Source organism: Varroa jacobsoni, unplaced genomic scaffold, assembly GCF_002532875.2.
Source record: "Varroa jacobsoni isolate VJ856 unplaced genomic scaffold, vjacob_1.0 scaffold_367, whole genome shotgun sequence".
NCBI classification, from domain to species: Eukaryota; Metazoa; Arthropoda; class Arachnida; order Mesostigmata; family Varroidae; genus Varroa; species Varroa jacobsoni.
This window is the reverse complement of record NW_019213269.1, coordinates 772,166-794,839: the sequence shown is the minus strand read 5'-3', so window position 1 is coordinate 794,839 and position 22,674 is coordinate 772,166. Positions and strand designations below refer to the sequence as shown.

The 22,674-nt window shown below is 39.7% G+C and overlaps 2 protein-coding genes and 1 long non-coding RNA gene across 6 annotated transcripts in view; 1 reads left to right on the top strand and 2 right to left on the bottom strand.

The window, feature by feature from the left end:
- Positions 1 to 1,935, bottom strand: part of rdgB (retinal degeneration B) — a 30,154-nt gene extending 28,219 nt beyond the window's left edge. For 2 of the 3 annotated variants that reach the window (XM_022832013.2, XM_022832015.2), the window contains exon 1: positions 1,213 to 1,935. The gene's annotated coding sequence lies outside the window, so the exon portion shown is untranslated. The remainder of the gene's footprint in view (positions 1 to 1,212) is intronic. The other variant, XM_022832016.2, reaches the window with a different exon arrangement.
- Positions 1,376 to 22,416, top strand: LOC111259790 (uncharacterized). 2 transcript variants are annotated; one of them, XM_086968023.1, is made up of 6 exons: positions 1,376 to 1,434; positions 15,738 to 15,900; positions 16,442 to 17,361; positions 18,183 to 18,316; positions 19,063 to 19,195; positions 19,516 to 22,416. In XM_086968023.1, the coding sequence occupies exons 3-6, from the start codon at positions 16,940 to 16,942 to the stop codon at positions 19,718 to 19,720; spliced, it is 894 nt and encodes a 297-aa protein (XP_086824149.1). In that variant the 5' UTR covers positions 1,376 to 1,434; positions 15,738 to 15,900; positions 16,442 to 16,939; the 3' UTR covers positions 19,721 to 22,416. The 2 variants fall into 2 exon arrangements, with proteins under 2 accessions (XP_086824149.1, XP_022687753.1); XM_022832018.2 differs by having other exon boundaries at positions 15,738 to 17,361.
- LOC111259791 (uncharacterized) lies at positions 3,039 to 5,460 on the bottom strand. The gene is made up of 3 exons (XR_015310734.1): positions 4,078 to 5,460; positions 3,595 to 3,756; positions 3,039 to 3,241 (listed from the first exon to the last, which is right to left on the bottom strand). It is a non-coding gene; the product is annotated as an uncharacterized LOC111259791 (long non-coding RNA).
- Positions 22,417 to 22,674: the final 258 nt, after the last annotated feature.

Here is a 22,674-nt window from a genome sequence, read left to right as displayed (position 1 = left end):
ATACCGATAGATATTGTTTTAACATACTCCTAAGGCCGCTTTCATTTATGAGCTACTTGGGTACAGACTTTGAACCTTGCAGCACATTATCACGCACACCGGTACACCAGGTGCCTATGCTACCCTACGATATTGAACACTTTACTTGAGACGGCTCTAATGGGCAATAGGCATATTCAGGAACTGAGTATAGTAAGCATGGCCAGCTTATAGCGAAGCAACTCTACCAAATCTACCAACGGTTGTCCAGTATCAGCAGTTGCTCGGATGGCTGATATCTACTCTGCCTTAACAGACAATGTCTCAGTGGATAACTTAAATTCGACAAGTTATCTTTGTAAAGCGTATTGTCAGCTGGTCTTATTCTACCACAAAGTTCTACCACTACCTGTATCCCATTGTTTGGCCTGTGCTTGCACTAAACGTGTCGAATTTGAAAGTTGCCCACGACACGTCTTTGCTCTACCCTACTAATTACTTACTCTCTGAAATTAAGCAGGCACATAAGTTGTTATATCAAGAGTAGCTCTACCCATAACAAATATGAAATCGTTACTCGATTAGAACGAATATTGAAATGGTTGGTTGCGGTATTTTAGTTATACAGAATCGTATGATTCAGAGCGAATCCAGATAGGGCTGTGTAGTGTCGATATATTTTGATGATGACTCGGTCACCATCGAGCGCTTAAGTTACAGCTATACTCAGTAATCAAAATACATCAGTACGGCAATGCATGTCATGAAATCCAATGTTACTAGTAGTATGCGCTGATATTATATTAGATCAGTTGGAATGATACACACGAGGAGTGATTCACTTATGCGTTTTCACCTTACATTTAACAAATAAACTCAAGGCAAACTACAGCAGACTAAAACACTTCTGCATATCGTATCCAGATGAAAATCTTAAAAATGCCTATTAGACATTTACTGCCAGTTGGTAAGAGCTCACAGCATATTTCAGAAAAACGTATTTTCTTTATCATAAGGTACATGCTGTTTTTTCCTCCCTTCAATAAAATAAAGGAATTTTCATATGCCGCGTTTTTCGCTACACCTAAAGGTACTATCTATAGGTTGTCTTCAATGAGCTTCTTACCCCAACCTCCCATCTAATCCTTTACTTTAGCTTTGTCATCTTGTCATTGAATCGTTGTCCTTATGTTATACGCAAACAAAATTCCTACTCATTTTCTGATCTCTTACCTCGGTCAGTAATCAATGCCCTCAGTCCGCAGCTGGTTTAGTGGTTTTGTTATGTTGAAGATATAATCGACGTTTTGCCTTCGTTTTCGATTCTCCAACCTCCTTTTCACCGTAACCGATGACTATTTTGTCTCTATCCGCACCTGTCGCAGAAATATTCGTACAACTGTACTTGCAGTACCAGAAATCCAAGTAGCACCACTGTGGTGACACGTCGTAACGGTAAGAGCAGCACGCCTAACCACTAACATCGACACCCTACTATCGCTGAACTACAGAAATTTACCCTCGTGTCGCAGGCGAGTTTGAATGCGCACACTGCTTAATTGAAGTGTGGTTTGTCTAAGGTAGCGTTCCAGCCGCCAACCAGCGTCAACTCGTTGATCACTCAGCGGATGTGGGCGCGCTGTCTGAGACGGACACCTCTCCTTTGACGGAGGGTCCTCTCGTAGCGAAACTAGTAGTAGCACATTAGCCGCCATCAGCCTTGTTCCTATCGAAAGAAGAAGCAGCAGCAACGCAATGCTGTGGCAGGGCCTTGTAAGCTTGGCGCGCAGCAGCACGCATACAGACGCAGGAGCCCTTTAGCAACAGCTGATCTCTAACATTTAGACGAACCTCGAGTGGAAATTAGCTTGGGAATCGGCCGGTAGCGATTCACATTTACGATCCACTGGTACCGTCGATGCTGCCGAATATTGCACAAGGGGCCTTCTTGGAATTTTTGCGTTATTTCTGCCGGAAGGTACGGTAAATTGTGGCGGGAAATTCGAATGGCAGTGTTGTCTGGCGAACTGTGCGCAAACGGCAGTTAAGAAAGGCCAGATGTTCGTGTACATGTGTTTTACATTTTTCAGCTATCTACATTTCTAAGAAACAATAGTTTCATGATATTTCCTACCCTGATACTTGCTACCCGTAGGACGTAGTGTCTTGCTAATAGCGTAACTTTCCGGGCTGGCAACAATAGGATTAGCTTCAAATACTTGACAATGGTCGCTTATTGGGCATTATTCGTGAATTATAACATGAAATGTATACAATGCTTCCTGTTCTTTGTGAGTTCTAAGTTTAGTAGCTTTAAATAACAACAGAATTTATAGTTAAGTAGCACAACATCACGGATTCGGCGCTTTCACGAGTTATTAACCAGTGTCTATGGCCGGACCCAAACCTAGGTTATCTCAAATTCCTCTCCAGGCCATAAGCAATCACGTTTTAAGTGACACATCGCCAGAAGTTCATAATTCTTGCGCATATTTGAATAGCGCTTACGTTTAGAAAAGCACTTCACTTTGACTGAGCAAATTACTCTATTTATATAATAAATATCTGATGACGTAGACCCTGATTTGTATTGTAGAACCACTGGTCGCCCTGAACTATAATTTTAGACCAGTTACTATGAAAAAAGCATTAACTAAAGCCTTTCCGTACAAGTACACGTACGATTCGTGCAAGCTGCATATTCTAGGTTGAAGCAGCTCTTTTGCAAAGAACATTTTCCACAGACGTCACAACATACTTTCATGTACCCACAATCTGTTCGTTGATATTGAAACTACCTGAACTTATCTTTACGTGATTTCAACAACTTATTTAATTATCAACATAATTATTAAACGTTCCCGGGCAGTTACTACCAAATAAACATCTCTGGGAACTGGACGACCTCGATATAATTAATTTCCTGTCACTTTTTGACCCACGCAGATAAATATGTATTTTCATTTATAACTGATGTTCGTCTTATGCACTGTTTAGGCTTGTTTGCAGCGTAAATCAAGAAAAGTTGTATTTTTACTCACTAAAATAAATACACAGTATTTTATCACATTGTTATAGTAACAAGCGCAACAAAACACGCAAAATGGCTAACGAGTTAGCGTAAATTATATTCTCAAACCATTCTACTACGATTTTATTAAAAATGTCCTTCCCTTCGTATGATCCGGTCAGAGCAGATGTATCCGGCGATAGCAAGAGTAAGGTTTCCCGATTTCAAAAGGAACCAATAGCGCCCGATAATCTACAATGTACAATAAAGAATCATTTTGAACGAACGCCATATGTATCAATTTGGCCATAGCTTTCATATACAGATTAGCTTGGTGGTGATTTCAGGCCGCCGTCGTTAATTAGGCACCGAAACTGAGCGAAAGAAAATGTCTCATGCAAACAAAAATCGACAAAATGGAACTGCGTCAAGTTAATAAGATGAAAACACTAATTTGTTTCAACATTTTCTAGAAACCAGAGACGGTTCTACATGATGATATAAACACAGATCGTTTCAAATACAATGTTCGATTTTGGTCTAAACCATTACGGCAAGGTGTGATGTATATGCCAAGATACGGCGGTAACTATAATTCTTCGCACCTATGATTCGCTTCTTTAAGCGTTGTCATTTGTGAGCACACGACACACATTGACGCGCTCAACGCAATCAGGCACAATGGAATCAGGAACACATAGCGAATTTGTAGGCTAACGGGAAGATCGCGGAGCCAGGTGCAAGCTCCATGCGTATGTCGAGACGACCTAGGACGAGGAAGGCAACGTCTATCAGACTGCACAATAATATATATAATAAGTATCTCAAGTAATTGGAATAAACAAGTTATAAGATATCTGCAACAGGTAGAATTTTCTACGTTAATTATTGATTAGATTTTTTTTGATAAAGCTTTTAGAGACTTGAAACATTGGGTAATATGATTTAGCGGTCCCATTTAGATTCGAAAAGTAAAAATAAGGAACCCTTCTTGTATTGGTGATGACCGACATGGTAAACTGATTTTTTTGTCGTTTCTGTGCTGGGTTCAGTTGAATTTCCAGCCTAAGCGATGCATGAGGGCATACCTCTTTCTCAAGCACATAAGTTGACGGTAGATGAATTCGAAGAAAGTCACCGTGTCAGGATTACGTGTCGACGTATTGTTGCCCTGGGATTGAGGAGCTTCGCAGAGAAGCGGAATTGGACGGTTCGTCTGAGCACGTAATATCATTACATCAGCCGGCTTAAGGATACACCAGCGTTCGTTTGATATGGTTTTCGGTTGCGTGTTCAAGACTGTTGTTAGATCACGATACATAGAGATAACAGCACTCAGTATTGTTGAAAACATTAGCGTTACACCAACTTTGATACAGTAGCTCATATCTTCAAACAAAAACGTTATTTTCAATGAATAAATATTCAGATCTTCAAAAGACTTCAATGTATCTCTATGATCCCGTGGCACAAGCGGCGGTATTGTTCTGAGATCGCAATTGTTTCCCTGGTTCGTCACCCGGCGACTTGCGGATCTCAATATGGCGTCGTTTTTTACAATAGCTAGTGGTAACATGCATTCGTCTGGTTATGCTATTGATGTGATATCTTCTCCATGAGCGAGCCCACCATTTTCGCTAAATGCTTTTACTAATGGCATTAGTCGCACAGTTCATAACTCGTTTGAATCGTAGCGGCGCTGGTCGGACTAATGAATCAAAATGGATCCTTCTTTGAGTCTCAACATATACTATGTAATGGTTGTGTTAGATAGGAGATGTCTCCTCGTCTAATCTAACGATGCTGGATGTAAAATTCAAAATGTTTAGTCCTTACCTAATGATAGATATTATTCGCCAGCGTGAAGAGTTTATTAAATGGATACGGAGGAAACTGCAGAAGATAGTTAACGATATAAGATAGTTAAGATTTTGAGTAAGATAATCGGTACAATCAGAAAAAGAAAGGAAATGACTAAGATGCGTTAACACGGAAGCATATTAATGATAAATATTGATTGGGTGAAAAAAGAATGAAAAAAAGGCAAAAAAAACTGGTAACAGAGAATGATTACACGGTGTGAACACCGAAAAAAGCGTGAGAAATCGAAATTTATCTCGAGGCGAGTCTACTGCTGTAACTGGACCAATTGAATGAAACAATTATATAGCTCCCAACAAAAATGTTGGAAGTACTGACGAGCTCGAAATATACAAAAAAAAAAGAAAAAAAAACTACAGCTTAGCATTAGAAATCACCAAAGCATGTGTATTTGGTAGTGGAATAATGATCACTAAGTAGATTGTAGAAAAAAAAGTTGTATTCAAGGGGAAAGCTTGAGATGAATAAAATTCGTAGACGTATTACCTTTCGGAAGAGAAACGTTTATAGAATAAGTATTGTTCAAAGAGAAATATTTTAGCAAAGTGCAAAAATGTCAAACTATTTCAGTCTAGTCCAAATAAATCAATTTTAGAACAAAATGAAAGTCCTCTGTACATAAACGTAAGCGACAACTGCTAAACAAAATAAGTAGCTTCGAAGCAAGATTGTATGTCTAAATTAGTTTTTGGCTAAGGTTGCACGTCGTCTCTACATCGTGTGACCCTAAATCTTACTCCGAAAATACGCATGAGTTGGTGCGATCATTACCAAATCAAAATGGCAGAAATTAATAAGGTCCTTAAAGCAGGAAAATGAATCAATTGGATTTGTTATCGGTACTTTAAATCAAGGGCTTGTTCATAAATAAGATATTTCAGATAGTAAAATTAATAACTACTCTTAGATCATTTTTATACTAGGCTATAAAATCTGGTTAGCTGCGGTGTTATCCCGTATGGAACGCACGACGTTATAGAATGCAAGAAATGTTTCTGGATGCCCTAAAGGAAAACAAGCCGTTGCCTGGAAAACGTGAACGACTAACAGACACAATATAAAAAAATAACTATTATAATGTTTAAGCCGCAACTTAAACTTGTTGAAAACGTATTTATATCCATAGAGATTTTCAAGCGCAAAAGTTACGAAAACATTTCACATAATAATATGTAGATTAGCGTAACATTATTTCTTATGTTTCGTTTTCTTTTTGAAATCAATGTGACATGTATGTATCTATGTATATTATACTTTGCACAAATCACCACTTAAAGCTCAGAAAGTGCTAGAGCTGAGCCTGTGTGTAGATATGGCACATCTGATTTGACGGACAATCTTCGTGATGTTGGTTAAATTTAGGAAAACGTGGTGGTCTAGGTTCGAATCTGCTGGGAACCAGCCGTTTAAAAAGAATGCCGCACAGCTTAAGTACTAGACGTAAGTTGTGAAAAACACTTTGAAGTACTTTGTTATTGGTTATGGGAACGAGATATGTGCTTTCGAAATATGCTTCAAGATATGTTTGGGAACCTAAACCGTGCAGTTGTATTACAAGTATGCAGCTTGTAGCCGGAAAGGTTCAACTAGATGCGGCAAATTGAACGCAGCGTCTCTATTTATGTTAAATTAGAAGTGAACTCAGCTATGGCGTCGTACATATGTAGCGTTCCTAAACGACTTCATATTCGTACAATCGCAGTTCTGGTAGTTAGACTTGTACAGACCTCTGAATGATATTTTTACATGCGTTTATTACTATATGTATCTTATGATGATACGTGTAAGAAGTAGTAGACAGAAAATTTTGGCAACAAGAGCTGCTTTGGCCGTATAGGGAGCGTACTTAGGAAGCCGTATAGGTGCATAGGACAGGTTGAAGGACAACATTAAACAATACGTTAGAACTTTGAATCGACTTTACACTCCTGTATTAAGTAAAGTGTTTGAGGCTGACTACATCAGGTTTTGGCGGAGCCGTTACCGAATGCTGCGAATAAAATATACTCTACACGGTGTTGGAATTACTCCATTATGAGTCTGACAAATCGGCCTGCGCTATGTCACTAGTGGTGAGGACAACTAACTCCAGAAGTTATATTGTAATCGTATCTATAGTTTTGATATACTTTGTTGATGTTTCATGACTAAAACCTAATGGGAATCATCGACATGTGTCTAAGAACAATGCTAACACCGGTGTCACGCCCACTTCTGCAAAGCAAGATGACCGGAATTCTCCTAGAAGGACAAGCCTGCCCTAGTTATGCACGTCTAGGAAGAATTGCTGACAACGGAATTTAGACTGATAAAAAGGCCCAGTTAATTGATCTCGTCTGAACCAACATTTTCTAGTCAGAGAGCCTTTCTGAAATGAGTCACAATGAGAATTTAAAGGCGTGTACTTGAGCGATGGCCTGAAAAGCACGCTTTGTTTGGGCACGGAAACCAGTGGCCATTAGATCTGTAAGAAGAAAAACAGACACCAGTGTACACACACACACACACACACATGCACAATAAGGATACTTTGGATTGCTAAATGCGACTTAAGCGAATAGACACGAAAATCGAGAACCGAGCAAAGGCGGCACCTCTTGACGTCGCACAAAACCTGTTCGTTTTCAATATTAAATACATTCAGTGAATAGCAGGCCAAGGGGTCACCGTGGCAGCAGGAAAAGACGGACCAAACAGCTTGTCTAGTTGTTTTTGTTCTCACAGATAGGATGGACAAAAAGTATTTAAAAAAAACTTTTCTGACCAGTAAAATTAATTCGATTTCTTTCTACGGCCTACGACAGTGGTAGAACTATTGCTGCTGGAGATTATAACACTCATACCTATAAATCTAAAAACAAAGAAATTTCCCTTGTAAAGATACTAGAAAAACTAAGTTGTCGAATCGTTACCAGTCGAGACGGTATCACATTATTTTAGTCAAACGAGGTAGCTTAGTGCAATAACCTTGTTGCAATAACAAGAAAACGACATCTACGTAGGAAGGTAACCTATATGCTTTCTGACTCACAAAACAGACAGGAAACAGAGCAACCAAGCCAAGCAACGTTTTCTTCAGAAACAGAAAACGGCACCCGTTCAAAAGTGATGATTGTTTTAAGCACAAAGTATGGTATGGTTCAGCACAGTCTGACTCTGTTTCCAGTCTTTGTGATGGTTCAGTGTTAGTGTGTTTGTTTACTCAAGTTGGGGACACGTGACGTGATAGATAAATTCGAAACTGGACTTCGTGCTAAATGGAACCAGCCGTTAATAGCAGCAACGCTCAACGGCAGTTGACCGAAACGAGAAAAATCGAAATATTTTGTCCTAGATGTAGCATTTTTGAGTGCATTGCGGTAGCGGTCGTGAGTCACCGGCCTGCATGTGCGCACCGCTGATTTAAATACCAGCGTCGGCAAAGTTATTGCTGCAAATAATGTATAACTTGCTTGTTTAGCTTGTATACTTAACCCGTTGAAATGCCATATCTAACAGATATTTATCACCACGCTCAACAATTAGCTCTATAGCAAAGCAAGCGATTAACGATGGCTATTGGTTGTAGTCACTTGTTAATGAAAAACGGCCTTACCAGACCTAATCATTGAACATGACGCTGTTGAATAGGCCATATGGGTCCGATATTCTGGCTTCAATTATTCGATAGGCACAGTACCCCTTTTTTAGTTGTCGGTAATTTGTATTGGTCTAAATACTGGCGGCAACGGACTCCACCTGATGTCCGACCTTGACCACCCTGTGAAAGTCGTAGAAGCCATTTTTAATATCATGTGAATGGTATTACACGTAAACGTTGTTCTGTAAACAGCGTACGAGTGGTCGGCACCGAATTGTTACCAGCTACCGCTATGTACTAACAATTAACAGAACTCTTAGCTTGACGAAACAAATGCGCGACCCGATATATAAACCATTTAGATCGAAAGGTACAGGCGAGGCCTTTATAATCAAATGCGTGTTTATAAGGTTTTAGAAGCTTTCCAAAATGCATTGATTAATGGCAACGACATAAAATTACTTAAATAAATCGCATTATTCAATAATATAATATATAACAGCAGAAACTAAATTTCTACGCCCCTTAAAAAATCTAAAACAACCCAGAATCGGCTGGCCATGACATCATTAAACGCTTCGCCTCTGTAAAAAAGTTCTGCCTAACACTTATTACTACCATTGGTTCAGAGCACAGTCAGTACCGACTTTGTTTGAATCATTTCTACCTCTTGCAGGCAAACATTTTGACGATACAGTTTTGTATTCTGCAAACTTCATAAACTTCTGGCATCTGGTCCTAATCTAGGAGAAAACAATGTGCCAGGGGAACGTAGCTACAGATTAGCCGTCAGGCTTAGTGATCATATTCGTAATTAAAATGACAAAACCCGGACAGAATCTGGTTCAAAACCTATACGGCTATACTAGCCATTACAGGAAGATCATGGCTTTCAAATTTGACCACAACCACCATAGTATAGGCTATTTTGAGGTTCTACAGTTAAACGTGACGCACAATTTAGAGTGTTGCGCATGTTAATATGTAGTATAGTAGTATTTCTACGTGTAATAGGCACGTGACTAAAGCCACGCTCATTGGAAGCATCTTCTGCTATCGGCTAGAACACATATTGAGTGTGGCTAGGAAAGATTGTCGATCCGCAGCAGGTTTTATAACAACATGTAACATAAGAGCATCATTCGGTCGGTGTGACTTTTTCGCTATGTCACGCGGCAATATAAATGAAGTCCATGTATCTTCTGTCACTTCAGTTTTGACTGATGATGATCATGCCAAGAGAAGGATTGGTCGATAAGAACTACAGTTAAATGTTCGACACGTCTTCGTGTACATCGGCTTACTGGCGCCGAAGCATTGCGTGTTCACCATATCTCGTAAACCAAAACGACTATGCGAGATTTAATTCAATGCAGGAGTGACTACTTCACTGAATGTGATCATATCCTTACTTTTCAGAAAAACAGACTTGTGATCCACTCAGGTCCACTTAGTCGCTCGAAGACCTAATCCATTTACGTTAACGACTGAGGCCAATGTTTTGATTCTTCTCAGTAGAACGAGCCTGCCGTCAGTTAATTCGAATCGGAAGAGACAAACTAACCTGTTCTTGTCAGTTAACTTTATAGTTCTTGTTGTAATAAGTGGCGAAAGATACGAGCGTCTGAAGAAAGCATCTGGTACTTAATATTCATCTTGAAGGTCTTTCAAAATTCCGAAAATTCAAATTCCCAAAAAAAACGATTATCTCATGAGGAGAGATTGGCATCGATTTTAAAAATTCAATTATATGAAGTTTTTAGTTAGTTTTTAATAGTTTTAAAAATTGAAAACGCTTGCTCGTTCCATTAACTCTATTTATCTCGGGAACTGTGAAATCACTAAAAAGTAAATGAGAAAATTGCATCTCTTAGCCGGCTCTAGTTTTCTTATTGTTATTGTTTTAGCTGGCTTTGACATTCTCCATAGAAAAGAAAGATATAACCCGCATTATTCGATAGATTTTCACAATTTTTTTTGTTGTTTTCTGGATGTTAGTCCTACAATTGACTGTCAGTATGTTTTATCTCTAGCTCGTATAGGTAAAAAATCCTTATCAGTTTTTAAATTTAACTTTAAGTATCTCTACTAGTAATATATTTTTTTTTTCCTGGTTCAGTAGGAAATAAATCTCATAAATCTGAAAATACTGAATTATATTGTTACTCTTTGATGCAGTTTTCTAAAGCTCTCTGATTCGAAATAGCATAGGCAACTATCGCTCTTGATAAATAGAGTTGGACTGCAGATAGAGGGAACCGCAAGACTCACATAAAATAAAAGCTAAACCAAAAAAATGATCAAATTAGATGACTCTTGGATCATTTTTTCATTAAAAATTAACAATTAGTGTCGAGTTCTCGATAACTAAGGCATAACTTATTACCGCCAGCAGATAAGTCGTAAGTTTCCCAGAGTTTTTTTATCTTTTTTTTTGCCGAAAATCTTATCGTTTCCAAGATGAACCGAAACAATCGATTCTGTAATCGACTTATAATATCGGCTATATGTTCTATTGTTTTTACAGTGGATCTTAGAAATCGCTACCTTTAAAGATACCTTTTAACGTAATAGAGGTGTAACTGAGCTACCTAGGGGTGACACTGGGTAAATATCTTGGACGTTCCATGATAGTGTTGTGTTGTACGTAATAGCAAGCACTGCGCAGTAATTAGTAGCATGTTTTTTGAATGTTTACGTTTAGTATTTGAGTTGACTGTTGTAAAATTTACAAGGTACAAAAAAAAACAGGGCGTCGCAGTGAATGGTGTAAATAGTTTGAATTTAGAGAGACCCAATATATCTAGCAAGAGTAGCATATCCGAGCCCGCAAGCACACCAGCCCCTGTAATAAATGGAGGATAACATTTCTTTCTCAAAGCGGACGTGACATAGCCTCTAAGCAGGGCTGCTTTCTAACAAATATTAGTTCTCTAATTCGAACGAATATCATTGGCTAACGGCCTTCAAGTGCTAAAGGCCTGCAATCGCCAAAAAAAAAAAAGTGCCTAGCTTTTATTTAGCATCCGTTACTTTACCACTGATTTTAGCGGGCTGACGGCCTATAATAATCCTCAATTTTTTATCACTACAGATGCATAAACCGTGTCAGCACACAATTGAATATTGCGAAAAGGGCTGATGATTCGTGACACATCATTCGGCCAAGGTTTTCATTAAGCCAAGCAATCGCATCGACGAGTTTCTCCAGCCAATGTAGCGGGTTCGCTGCGAAAGCCAGCTAAATTCTACTGTTTACGTTGTGTATATATATTATCTAAGAGCGCGCACTGATTCTGAAATGTTGGCATTCCATACAGTAGACAGATGTTATACATACCCAGTTGATGTGTGGTACTAGATGCGCAATTGGAGTAGGGGAAATGAGCGTATATCTCAAACGTTTGCCAGACTGTGTACAGGGGGAGAAGAGTTAGAGGCATTCGCATTGCCATAAATAACAACGGGAAATTCAAACAGGGATTAAGTTATCGTGTAGGAAAATGATGGACCCCACTAAGGAAAGCACCGTTAAAGTGGTAAATTCCGTGCGATCAATGTAGAACAAATCAATTAGCGTTTAGATGGATATTGATTTTCATTTTGTAGCAAAACGTTTTGATGTTTTTATACTTCGTCATCTTTAGCACACTAATCTGTAACGTAAGCACCTCGTTCTACCTAAGTGGATATGCCTAAGTAATTCAACCTAGTTTCACTTGTAATGTGAAATAAGGTTTTCTGATATCAGTTAGTTGTACAAATGTACTTTGTATGCGTGCTTGGAAATAACACGAATGCAGGCACTCGGTGGTTCGTGAATCAAAGATGTGCGGTATCTGGTGTAACTGGGGTATTAGAATCATGCTTAAATTTAATTAAGTAGATACAGATAACGCACATATCCATCTACCCGCTAACTATTATTCTATTATTAATAGTGGCAACTTTGGCTATCCGTCCCGCTTTTTCTCATAAGGCTTCTTTTCGGGGGGTCTTAAGTTCTGTGGCTTTGACTTCCCGATCTTCCCTATCAGCCCTTAGCTACCTCTCAAGACAGAAAGCCTAACTTGCAGGTAGTATATATATACTACCTGTAAATTAATGTTTATCGTTCTACTTCAATATGTTCGCTGCTAAAGTAATTATTAGAGCTTCGGGTTGATTTATTTCGCCTTTTTCTCAACGTATAAAGATGGGGCATCATTGTTTCAAGACAAACGTACGGATCTTTGTTTTTCTTCACGTTATTGTTATTATTATTATTATTATTATTATTATTATTAGTAGCATAGCTTTGCAGTAACAAATTCTAAAAATACTGGTCAGGGAACAGACCGTGTCAGCTGAGTCAGTATGCTTAAAGAGTATAGTGGACGCGGTAAGCCACCCGTCTATAGGAAAACTTATTGACCAACTTGTAGGGTTAGTGCAGTATGTACGTATATTTGAACAGCCAGGCAACTGTATGATGAACCGATACTGTTAAGTCCCAGTTATGAAAAAGAAGTTTGTCAGTGCCTTTCGCACTCGGTATATTATGTATAATTTATGATTACTAAGTAACTTATAAGTAAGCATGTAACTTATGATAAGTACTGGAATTTCTGTATAAACATCTCAGTTACATTTATTACATAGCTGACAATTAACTGTCGTACTCACTTTGAAACTATGCGCAATTGATTTTATGTGGAGGATTCTGGTAGAGGTGCTTTTCTTGGGCAAAACGAGATACTTGTATTTTCCGAAAGTAAAGATGGCCACATAATTTTCTCCGATTATTAGCACCAATCTATGCCGAAGGGAACTCTTTATTGTAAAATATAGTTACCCGGCGACTTCGAAAAATTGTCGTGGAACGCTTGAATGTGTTTGATTGTTCAGTAACAATCTGGGCAGCGCATCCACAGCTTTCAATGTTTCCGCAGAAGTTAAATGGTCTTACTTATTTTGTAGTTATAATCATACTAATTAATTATATAATTAAACAGTAGTAATTGATATAGTATAGTAATGGTATATAGGCAGTCTATATCAGGCCGATCGTTAGTCTGCCTAATCGCCTCTCCCGACGCGACCCCTCGGATAAATGCGTCACGAAGTCTTCCTGGCGAAAGCTAAAGGAAAGCTAGTCAATTTGATAATGCCTCTTTGTAGTTCGGTTAACTTTTTATGACAGTGCTTACGTTATCGTGTTTTTACGCGCTAGATAACAAAATAGCTAAGACCTTCAGCACAAGGCTGATGATGGACTTGTTTTCGTGTTACGATACGAATAAACACGTGCGATAAAACAAATCGGAGAGGACGAACTCAGTATTAGAGTCTTATTAATTGTGCATATCAATAATGTTTGTCAAAGCTTTCAGAGGATGTGCTTGAAATAATCATGGATTGCCAGTTAGGACACTCTATGCAGTTGCTAAATATGAGAGGATCGTGTATGAAAGAGAACAGGTGTTTCAAGACGGAGCTAGGACCATGCAAGAAGGGACTGTACCTACAGAGCTCACCGGAATATCTTATGAGTCATTCATTTTGAATAAGAGTAATAAAGTTAATTTCATTTGCATATTCCTCTAATAAAACATTAGAAACATTATCCACAGATAATCAATGTATTTTTTTATATCATAGCTCCGCATGTGCATTTTCGTTTTTGTTTCTGTTAATAAAATTACGAAAATTCCATATTCAAGAGAGACTCATTACGTGTTCCTACTATTTCCGTTAATCAAGTCCATCCTGTGCCGCTACCAGGGATGACGGAAGCGCTTCGAGGGATATGCGGTGTCGTCGCATATATTTGTTACTTGTTTTATTCCTTATTTTGTCCGTATTTTGCCTTTTTTTTTGTTGCCTTACCAGCAGAGTCGTCCCTCTAACAACAAGAACCGACCGGCGACAATTTTTGAAATCACTAACCACGATACAGATCTATCGCGTGCCTTCTACCAGAGAGAGAGAGAGAGAGAGAGAGAGAGAGAGAGAGAGAGATATGCAGTTTTCACTGAGCACATTTCTTTTTGTGGGGGCAGTTAGTTTTCGGGCTCTTTTCCATTACTTCTACCTGAACTTATTTGATATTGTTTGAATAACCCGAAACAACGTGGTCATTCACGAAGGTCTACTGGTCGACCACCCCATCGCATTACTTGTTGTCGCTGACCATGTCGATCTTTGTTTTTCGCCCATCATGGCAGTAATTTCCGTCTGCAGATTACTTCCAAATAGGCCGTTCGAGACGTTGCAATTTCAAAAAAAAAAGGTATCCCTGCAGCCGCTCTATGGTTAACTGCTTCGTGATCACGCGACTATATGATCCAAAAGAAAATAGCGAAGCATCATTATTTTCATTTGTTTTTTCACTGATTCCTATACGATTTAGACTGAAGTGAGGAGCTGAGCGATTTTAACAGTAAACTGGTTATTTCTCTTTGAGCTCTGTGTAGGAAGCGCTTCTAGTGACTCATAACTTATATTTATTGTCTTGTTGCATAGAGAAGGCCAATGCTGCTGCGGTTTAGCTGAAACAGACCAACGAACCCAAACGACTATACAAAAAAGAAACATAAGCCATAGAGTTTATCGAGAAATAAACTGATCGCATGGGAGATGACATGTGCTTTTAGTTCTGGAGGGGGCACTGCACTAATAGAGGCCTAATAAGCTTCAGTATGGTATGTCCTTTTTTGAACAATACTGTAAACATAGAATAGCAATCTGTCCGCTTCTCGAAAAGAAGCCTAGCATCAAATGCTCAAAAATGCAGTATTTTCAATCGGTATTAACTTATCTACTCATGAAGTCACTCATAATTAGACATGTCATTTAAAAAACAAATCTATATATATATATCAGTTTTAATAGTGCAATTCCTTGTAGGTAGCGACAATACGATGTACTGCGTCTTCTGCCAACGTAGTTACTTATACGTAGTAACCTAAAAAATCTCGAAAAGTACGCTATTATAGAAGATACGGCGACCATAAGCAGGGCGGAGAATAAATCTAGTAACAAATTGGCCAACACTTCTTAATAATGCAGTCAAATTATTGTGAATATATTACAATGGCCTTACGAGTCATTCCCGATATCAACCACCACAGCAAGCGATCTTCATCGAGAACGTCAATTTTGTTGTCTCTTGTGCTTCTTGTTTGAACTACAGTAACTTCCCGATAATTTTCAAACTGGCAAGTAGACACTGCTCTGTCAATACCAACGTATGCGAACACATGTTCTTCCGGATTAAATAAGCTTTTTTTTGTTCTATTTCGGTAGTGATTGTAGGGCCGACGATATTCGGATGATGCCAACGTAACCAGAGCCCTACATGACACGCAAAGGCACATCACAGATCGCGTAACCTCCACTATCCTCGAAGGCCCCACCAGCTCCCATTGCCACTAACCCTGTTATGCCTCGCAGCGAGAGACGAAGCTAGGTAAGCGATTGTTACTTCACAATTTGACTCGCTATCACGTGTTCGCCGTCTTTGACGTTTGCATCCGCCCGCAGATGTGGCGTCAGTGAAGCCCCACTTTTGGATCCCTTACTCGGCGTTCTGCGCAGCTAGCGTTTCGTAGTTCCTCTTTTAATAAGCCAATCAGCGGCACTTCAGACGACGCGTACTTCAGGCGACAGTTCCTACTTGACAGGGACAAAGTGCTGATAGTTTATAAAATGGCTTCAGTGACGCTCAGAACAAGATTCTTTCTTGTACAATATCAATTTTTTTTTTGTTCAACTTAGGGATCTTGGATATCTTGAAGTCATTTTAAAGAAACGGAGCGTACCGCCGTGAATAGTACGTATAGCTTCAAAGTGCTAGTTCGATGATAAAGAACTAAACACTGATCAAGAATGCTATTAGATAGGCGTAAGTAAACACGTCAGATATATAGTGGTCTAGGCACGCGATGTGGATACTTCCGCTGTCGATTAAAGTTGATCCCTCATCTTTTGCGACGCAATCATCCCGCTAGTTCTCTACAATGGACCATCCAAAAATGAAACGATTCTCCATGCTCCAACGTCACGCCGGAGAAAGGACCCGCACCATCGGGCTGTCAGTCATCAACGCTCATCACAGAGCCAGCAGACACAGGATCAACGGGCAACTGGTCTCGTTTGTTGCCCACCAACATCCGAAGTAGAAGCAGCCCATGGACCAGCACTTTCACCAACACGATGCCCGGACCAGTTTTCGCTCTTATATCATCAGTTGCGCCGAGATTCGCCGCCCAGTTCGCACCCGAGGCGCTGTTCGATTTGTAAGCACAAAACGCCCACTGGAACTTAACCGAATTGTAAACTTAATAAAACGGTGAAAGTGAAGTAAGCTTGAGTTCATTAGTGAAAGCTGAAAGCTTATGCGTGTCGATCGTCAAATAATTGCCACGCGTATATTTTCCTGATACGTGAGTGTCATGTCATGACTGGTGACTGTTAGTTTATGCTGTTCGAGCTAGTTAAGAAGAGACATGTATATGTTTTGTGACCTGATCAAGCGACTTTGGTATAGCGAGTCCTCTAATACTTCAACGCCATTTAAAACCGTTTTATTCAGGATGCTACTGTGTCTTTTTCTACTTATCTCGGCCGTGCAGGCATCAGTAATTAATACCGTATTTGCACCGCGCCTTAGGGCCCTGCAGAATTTGCGGCCTGAAAAGTCACAGGCAACTGAACTGACTCGAGACCAAAACAACACCATTATAATATCTTCGACTAAGCTTACTATAGAGCCTCGAAATCCACAGAAAGCTATTCAGGCTATTACAGGAAAAGAATCACCAACTGCACGATACTACCCTGAAGTGGGCCCCTTGAGCGTCCGAGAGGTAATCGCTAAGGAAACGTTTCGACTGATCGCCCAAATGGCTCTTGATCGGATACCTTCGAAGTACGTGCGCTCTCATGCGAAAAAAACGAAAAAAAACGTTAGATATTGATGTGAAAAGTTAAGCCCAGTGTGTTTGAAATATAAAAATGATAAATTCGTTGAGATTGATGGTTAGCAAGGTGTTTTGGCAACGATCAAACGAGATCATAAGCCCGATTTCTGTGAGTGCAAAAAATAAGCAACTAATTAACGCGTGAACTTAGGAACAAACGAAGGGGCGATAGCATACGGGCTAATAAACGATGAAGTCTTAACGGAACATATGAACTTCTATTGGGCCGCTTGCTGTGACATTACTATTGACTATACTGGCCGAATAATGAGTATATTACAAGCAAAAGCTTTTTTTTCCTGAAATAGACAAGTTATCGAATTAAGTTTCCTTCTTGAAACACGCAAGCGTGGAACATTTAAGAAAAGATCCAGGAAGATCGTTGGACTGTAGCTATTAGTTCTCTCTTCAAACATCATTTCTCTTCCTTATTATGTAACATTAATTTTTAGGATAGAAAAAGGTGGATTTCACGAATTATTTATTTTGCCTATTTACGTGGCGAACACGAACCAAAGACCGAGTGTTCAGGTAGAGCGCTTTAGCTGGCTAAGTCATCATCTTAGATGGATTTTTTTTAAGTAAATATAAATGATATTTTTGGGTGTGCTTCCCGTGTGATAAGCCTGATCTTACTTTATTAGAAACAAGTCAACCATAGCAGCATACGTTATTCAATGATGGGGCACTTTTCTGCACAACTGCATGGTGGAACGTTTACCGTCAAACTCTTGACTGCAACAGTTTCCTGCAATCTTTTACCCTGTAGGCGTCACGATTCCCACGAATGGTACTTACCGTCATATCACTACGGCAAGACGAAAGATCTTCAGAGTCGACACTTCTTTGAGAGTGAAGAGTTTCTGTTGTTCCTGCTTGGTCTCGGACTTGCTTCGGTCCTCGGTGAGTTTTGCTAGGATATTTTCACTAATACGAAAGTAATCTACTACAGACAGATAAGTAGCACAAGTCTTTTCCCAGTTAAACACGACGACAGCTTCGATTAGTCTGGCCAAGAAAGATGTTCAGCTTTACGTAGTATTCAACCGATCGGTCATAATGCATGGGTGCCCTGAAACTGTCAACGGAACGAATTAAGTGATCAGAACGTTTCGACATTTGCTCACAGCTACAAATTCGTTGACACACGGTACGGTATGTTTGCCTTCGCTGGGATTGACGGCCCTGACCATTACGACCCACGAAGTTGTCAAAATGGGATGGGAGTGCCTACAATTTGAACTTCGAACAGTTATCCTCAAAGAATTCTGCCTGGAAAAGCTTTCCAAGCTATATTACAGAGCTAAAATTAAATGAAAGAAAAAGTGAAGAAAAATTTTGTAAAATGTTAACACTTCGCACCGGACAACCGTATGGTTCATATGCTTTATGAGATAGATATATATACATGTAGTTCATCTTTGTTCAGATATCTGCGTAAATCAAATCGTCGTTTGAACGTCTGTTGGACGCAGGTTAGGTTTGAAACACCGGTTTTCAAACTCATGCCAGTAGAATCCAGACGCTCATAATCGGTAAGCACGTTATTAATAAAATAACATAATAATTACGCAACGGTTTTTTTTTGTATCTCTCCTGTATTTATCTAGACAAATTGGTTTTGTCCATATTTGTTGTTTATTATAAAGGTATGGCAACGGTACTGGCCCCCCTTAATCAGATGTTGTATACAAATGCCATCTACGGCGCCGGAGGTGGATATGCGCCGATCCCGATCGGACCAGGGGTCTTTGCATCCCAACATGGCCGACGCCGCAGAAGGTATCATTAGTGCACAGCTAAAAGCAAATATGCACATTTCTGGTTGACTGCAATATTATGAAACATTTTTGAATGCTAAAACAGATGGATTCAAAGAAGATGTGCGGAATAGAAAATACTTTCTTGATAGATTACGAGGGTGATGATGATACGTAAAAATGATCACTTATTTCCTTTTGGCGTCAACTGCACACTTATATAGATCAAATGCTATCATCTCCTAAATCTCTATACTTTCACAGATCCTCGATGTTATAATCGTCACGGTTAAAACCATCGTAGTCTCAGTTTGTATTTAAAAATCGGCGTTTTCATTCTAGATCTCCTTCGACGCACGACTATCGACGGAAAGCGAGGATCGAGACGATCAAACGTCGGCTGAAACGAGCGTCACGACGATACAATTCTGCTAGAAGTCGCATCCCTGACCCTCGTCGAACAAATCCAACTGAAAAAAGTAGCTTGTTTTGGAAGAGCGACAGTTGCCATAAGTTTCACTTTGAAACACCGAGGTCCCGGGTTTAAGACCTAGCTGATACAAGGCTTTTTCAAACTAGTATTTTACTCACAACAACATCAGCTATCACCTCGTTATGCGCTCGCATTCGTTTAGCGTGCTCAACCAATTGCAGGCTCAACCAAAGTGCGTTAAAGTCACTGTCCGCCGCCCAATTGCCAGGACCACGTTTTCTGGAAAAGTTTGACAAACATGTTATCGAGTAGTCTATAAATGTCGATTCGTACCGTTGATCAGGCGCGATACTCGAGAATGCTATGATTTAGCAAGCGTAAGCGACCTTGTTACATTGTAATCAAAGGTTGAACATAATGATAATGGCCAATGTGAAAGCTATGTGCTTGTTGTTTTTTTCTAGTAATAGAAATACTAGAATATTTATCCGTATGTTTTTGGTGATTACGGGAGAGAAAGCATGTACAAATATGTTGGATACTAATCAATAGAGCTACACAGTGGATCTTTTCTCCATTAATAGTTATTCATTATTATATTTTTGTCTGTCTGCTTACAATAAAATAAGCCCCTCTTATGATAAAATAAAGGCCCTATTCTCGGATTATCGATAATGATTTGGTAGTAGTAGTGGTTTGAGAATGTAAACTGTATTTGATTCATCCTCTGGCCAGTTTGATTTAACCAAGGTAAGACTCCAAAACATGTCTGTAACTTTCGTAAAGTTAGCTTCTCGGGTGGGCGGGAGCCGTCGCTTCGTTGAGTTTGATAATCCATTGACACACTACCGCTTTGGCTGCGACTGTTTAGCGTTTTCGAGACCACTTCACAAGCGGCATAGGGTAACAATAGCATGATTAATTGGACTGCCTGGAGAAACGTCATAACTGTAATGTTCTGAATGCTTTTATAGAAGCGGCCACGGCTCCAGATAACGTTTCCACAATACCGGAAACAGTGAATGGCTATTTGTGAACCAGCATAGGCATCTCGTTCATGGAGTTCCTGGGAGCTACTATATTAGTTAGCAGCTTATCAACGAAAATGAGAGGTGTCCGGACATACTCAGGACGAGCCCACAAGAACAGGACTACTAATGATCATATGGCGCTGTTAAGCCTGCAGTAGATTAACCCCGGTAGTAGCCTCCAGCTTCTTCCATTTTCGTCGGAGTCCTTCACGTCCGTCACATGTTTGGGTTAGTAGACCTGTTGTAAGCATAAAAGCCCGTACGACGGTAGTAAGAGTTTTGCTCAACATAGCTCTTTGCCCCTTTATCCTTTGCAAGCTAACACCAAACTTCCTGGGAAGCCTCTGAGACGGATTTCCAAGAGAACTTAAGCATCAGTTTGCCAAATCTTCCATTACCTGCCGCGTGAAATGATTGTCAAAAAACTAAGAAAACCACTCACTATTGTACCGAGGATTGTTGAACAGCAAAAAAAAACACAATTTAGTGAATTGATTTAGAAACAACATTGTTCCCTTTTAAAGCAACTCCTTAAATGCAACACCAAGAACAAGCATGACGACGAAAGCAGGTGCTGACGGGTCAGCCTCGAACGTAAGTGTTTTTTCTTGCGTTTTACGTCCGATCATACTCAACGCTTTAGATGTTACTTCAGACGAACCAAAATGTAGCGGACAAACTTCAACTGGATTTGAATGTACGCAGGCTCCTTCGCATTACAGCCTTGATGGGTATAATTGCTGTCGTGACCAAAAACTTGTTTTAGGCCGAGAAAATACTTGAAGCCGCTGGCACAAGCTGATCACTTAATGATCGTGCTCAGCTGGTGACGCCGTCAAAGAGCTACGTTCGTTCCTATTAGGCGGTTTAATTGGGCTAGATGCGCCCACGACAGCCTACCTCAAACGTTTTATCCTAGCAAATCGAACTTGTATGATCTGTCTAGGCATTCTTGCTTACGTTCGTGATTCGACTCGCGACGCTCCAACGCACCTGGATGCAGTTTAAAAAGGTTGGCAACAATCAAATTGCTTCTTAGCATAGATGTCAAAAACTCTAATACTATATACTGCTATAGACGAGCCACATAAAGAGGCACGTAACTGAGATCTTCACATGTGCAACAAATGCTGTTTTTTTAAATTGAATTTTAAACAACCTTTTCTGACTTTTGAAAAAAAAGGATATTCTCATGGAGGTAGTGCCCCAGCGGGAGAATGCCCTGCACCCGATAATGCATCAAACTTACCCAAAATCTATGCCACCAATGATTGGTAAATAAAGTATCAGGTATCGTGCGGGTTGCCTACAAAAAGATCCGAATGTCCTTTCTGCGTTCAGCCTTGTATTACATCGATACGTAAAATCAGTGGTAGTGGCGGTAGTGCCGCTTTTGAATCCGAAGCTCTGTTGGATACCGTTCGTCACGTCGGATGGTTAACAGTCTTCCGGCACCGCTCACCAATACGAGCTAGAAAAAGATCAAGCGCCTAGCATGAGATATGGTTAATAAGAGACAGGGTACTGTGAGAGTACGGTACCAGCATAGATTTTTAAAAGCGCCAATTATCTACGCAGTTTGCTTTTTTCTTTTAGCGATTAATTATCAGGTGTTTAAAGCCTTTAAGGGTACCGCTAGGTTGAGCAAACAATTAGGCAAGACGGAGAAGTCTTGATTAGCTTGAGGCCTTCAACGAACATCTTTCTTTTAAAAAAGCGTGGACTTGAAGTTACAGAGCAGCGCAGCGTTACAATGTTACATGCCAGCGCGCTGCCCATAGTGATAGTACTGTTATTTTCATCGATAATATAATCTATATATATTCATATGAAAATAAATCTAAAAATTGTTATTATTCCTCGTTAATTATATATTGAGAGTTACAAGTAGCATTAATGCAAAAGTTTACTTTTTGGTAACTAAGAACTAACATTTCCGTGAGAGTACTTTGGCAGACGACACATAATGCAGGGATAGATTTTATGCACATTCGCAGTAGTAACCTAATTACTTTACGAGCATTCCTTTAGGTCATA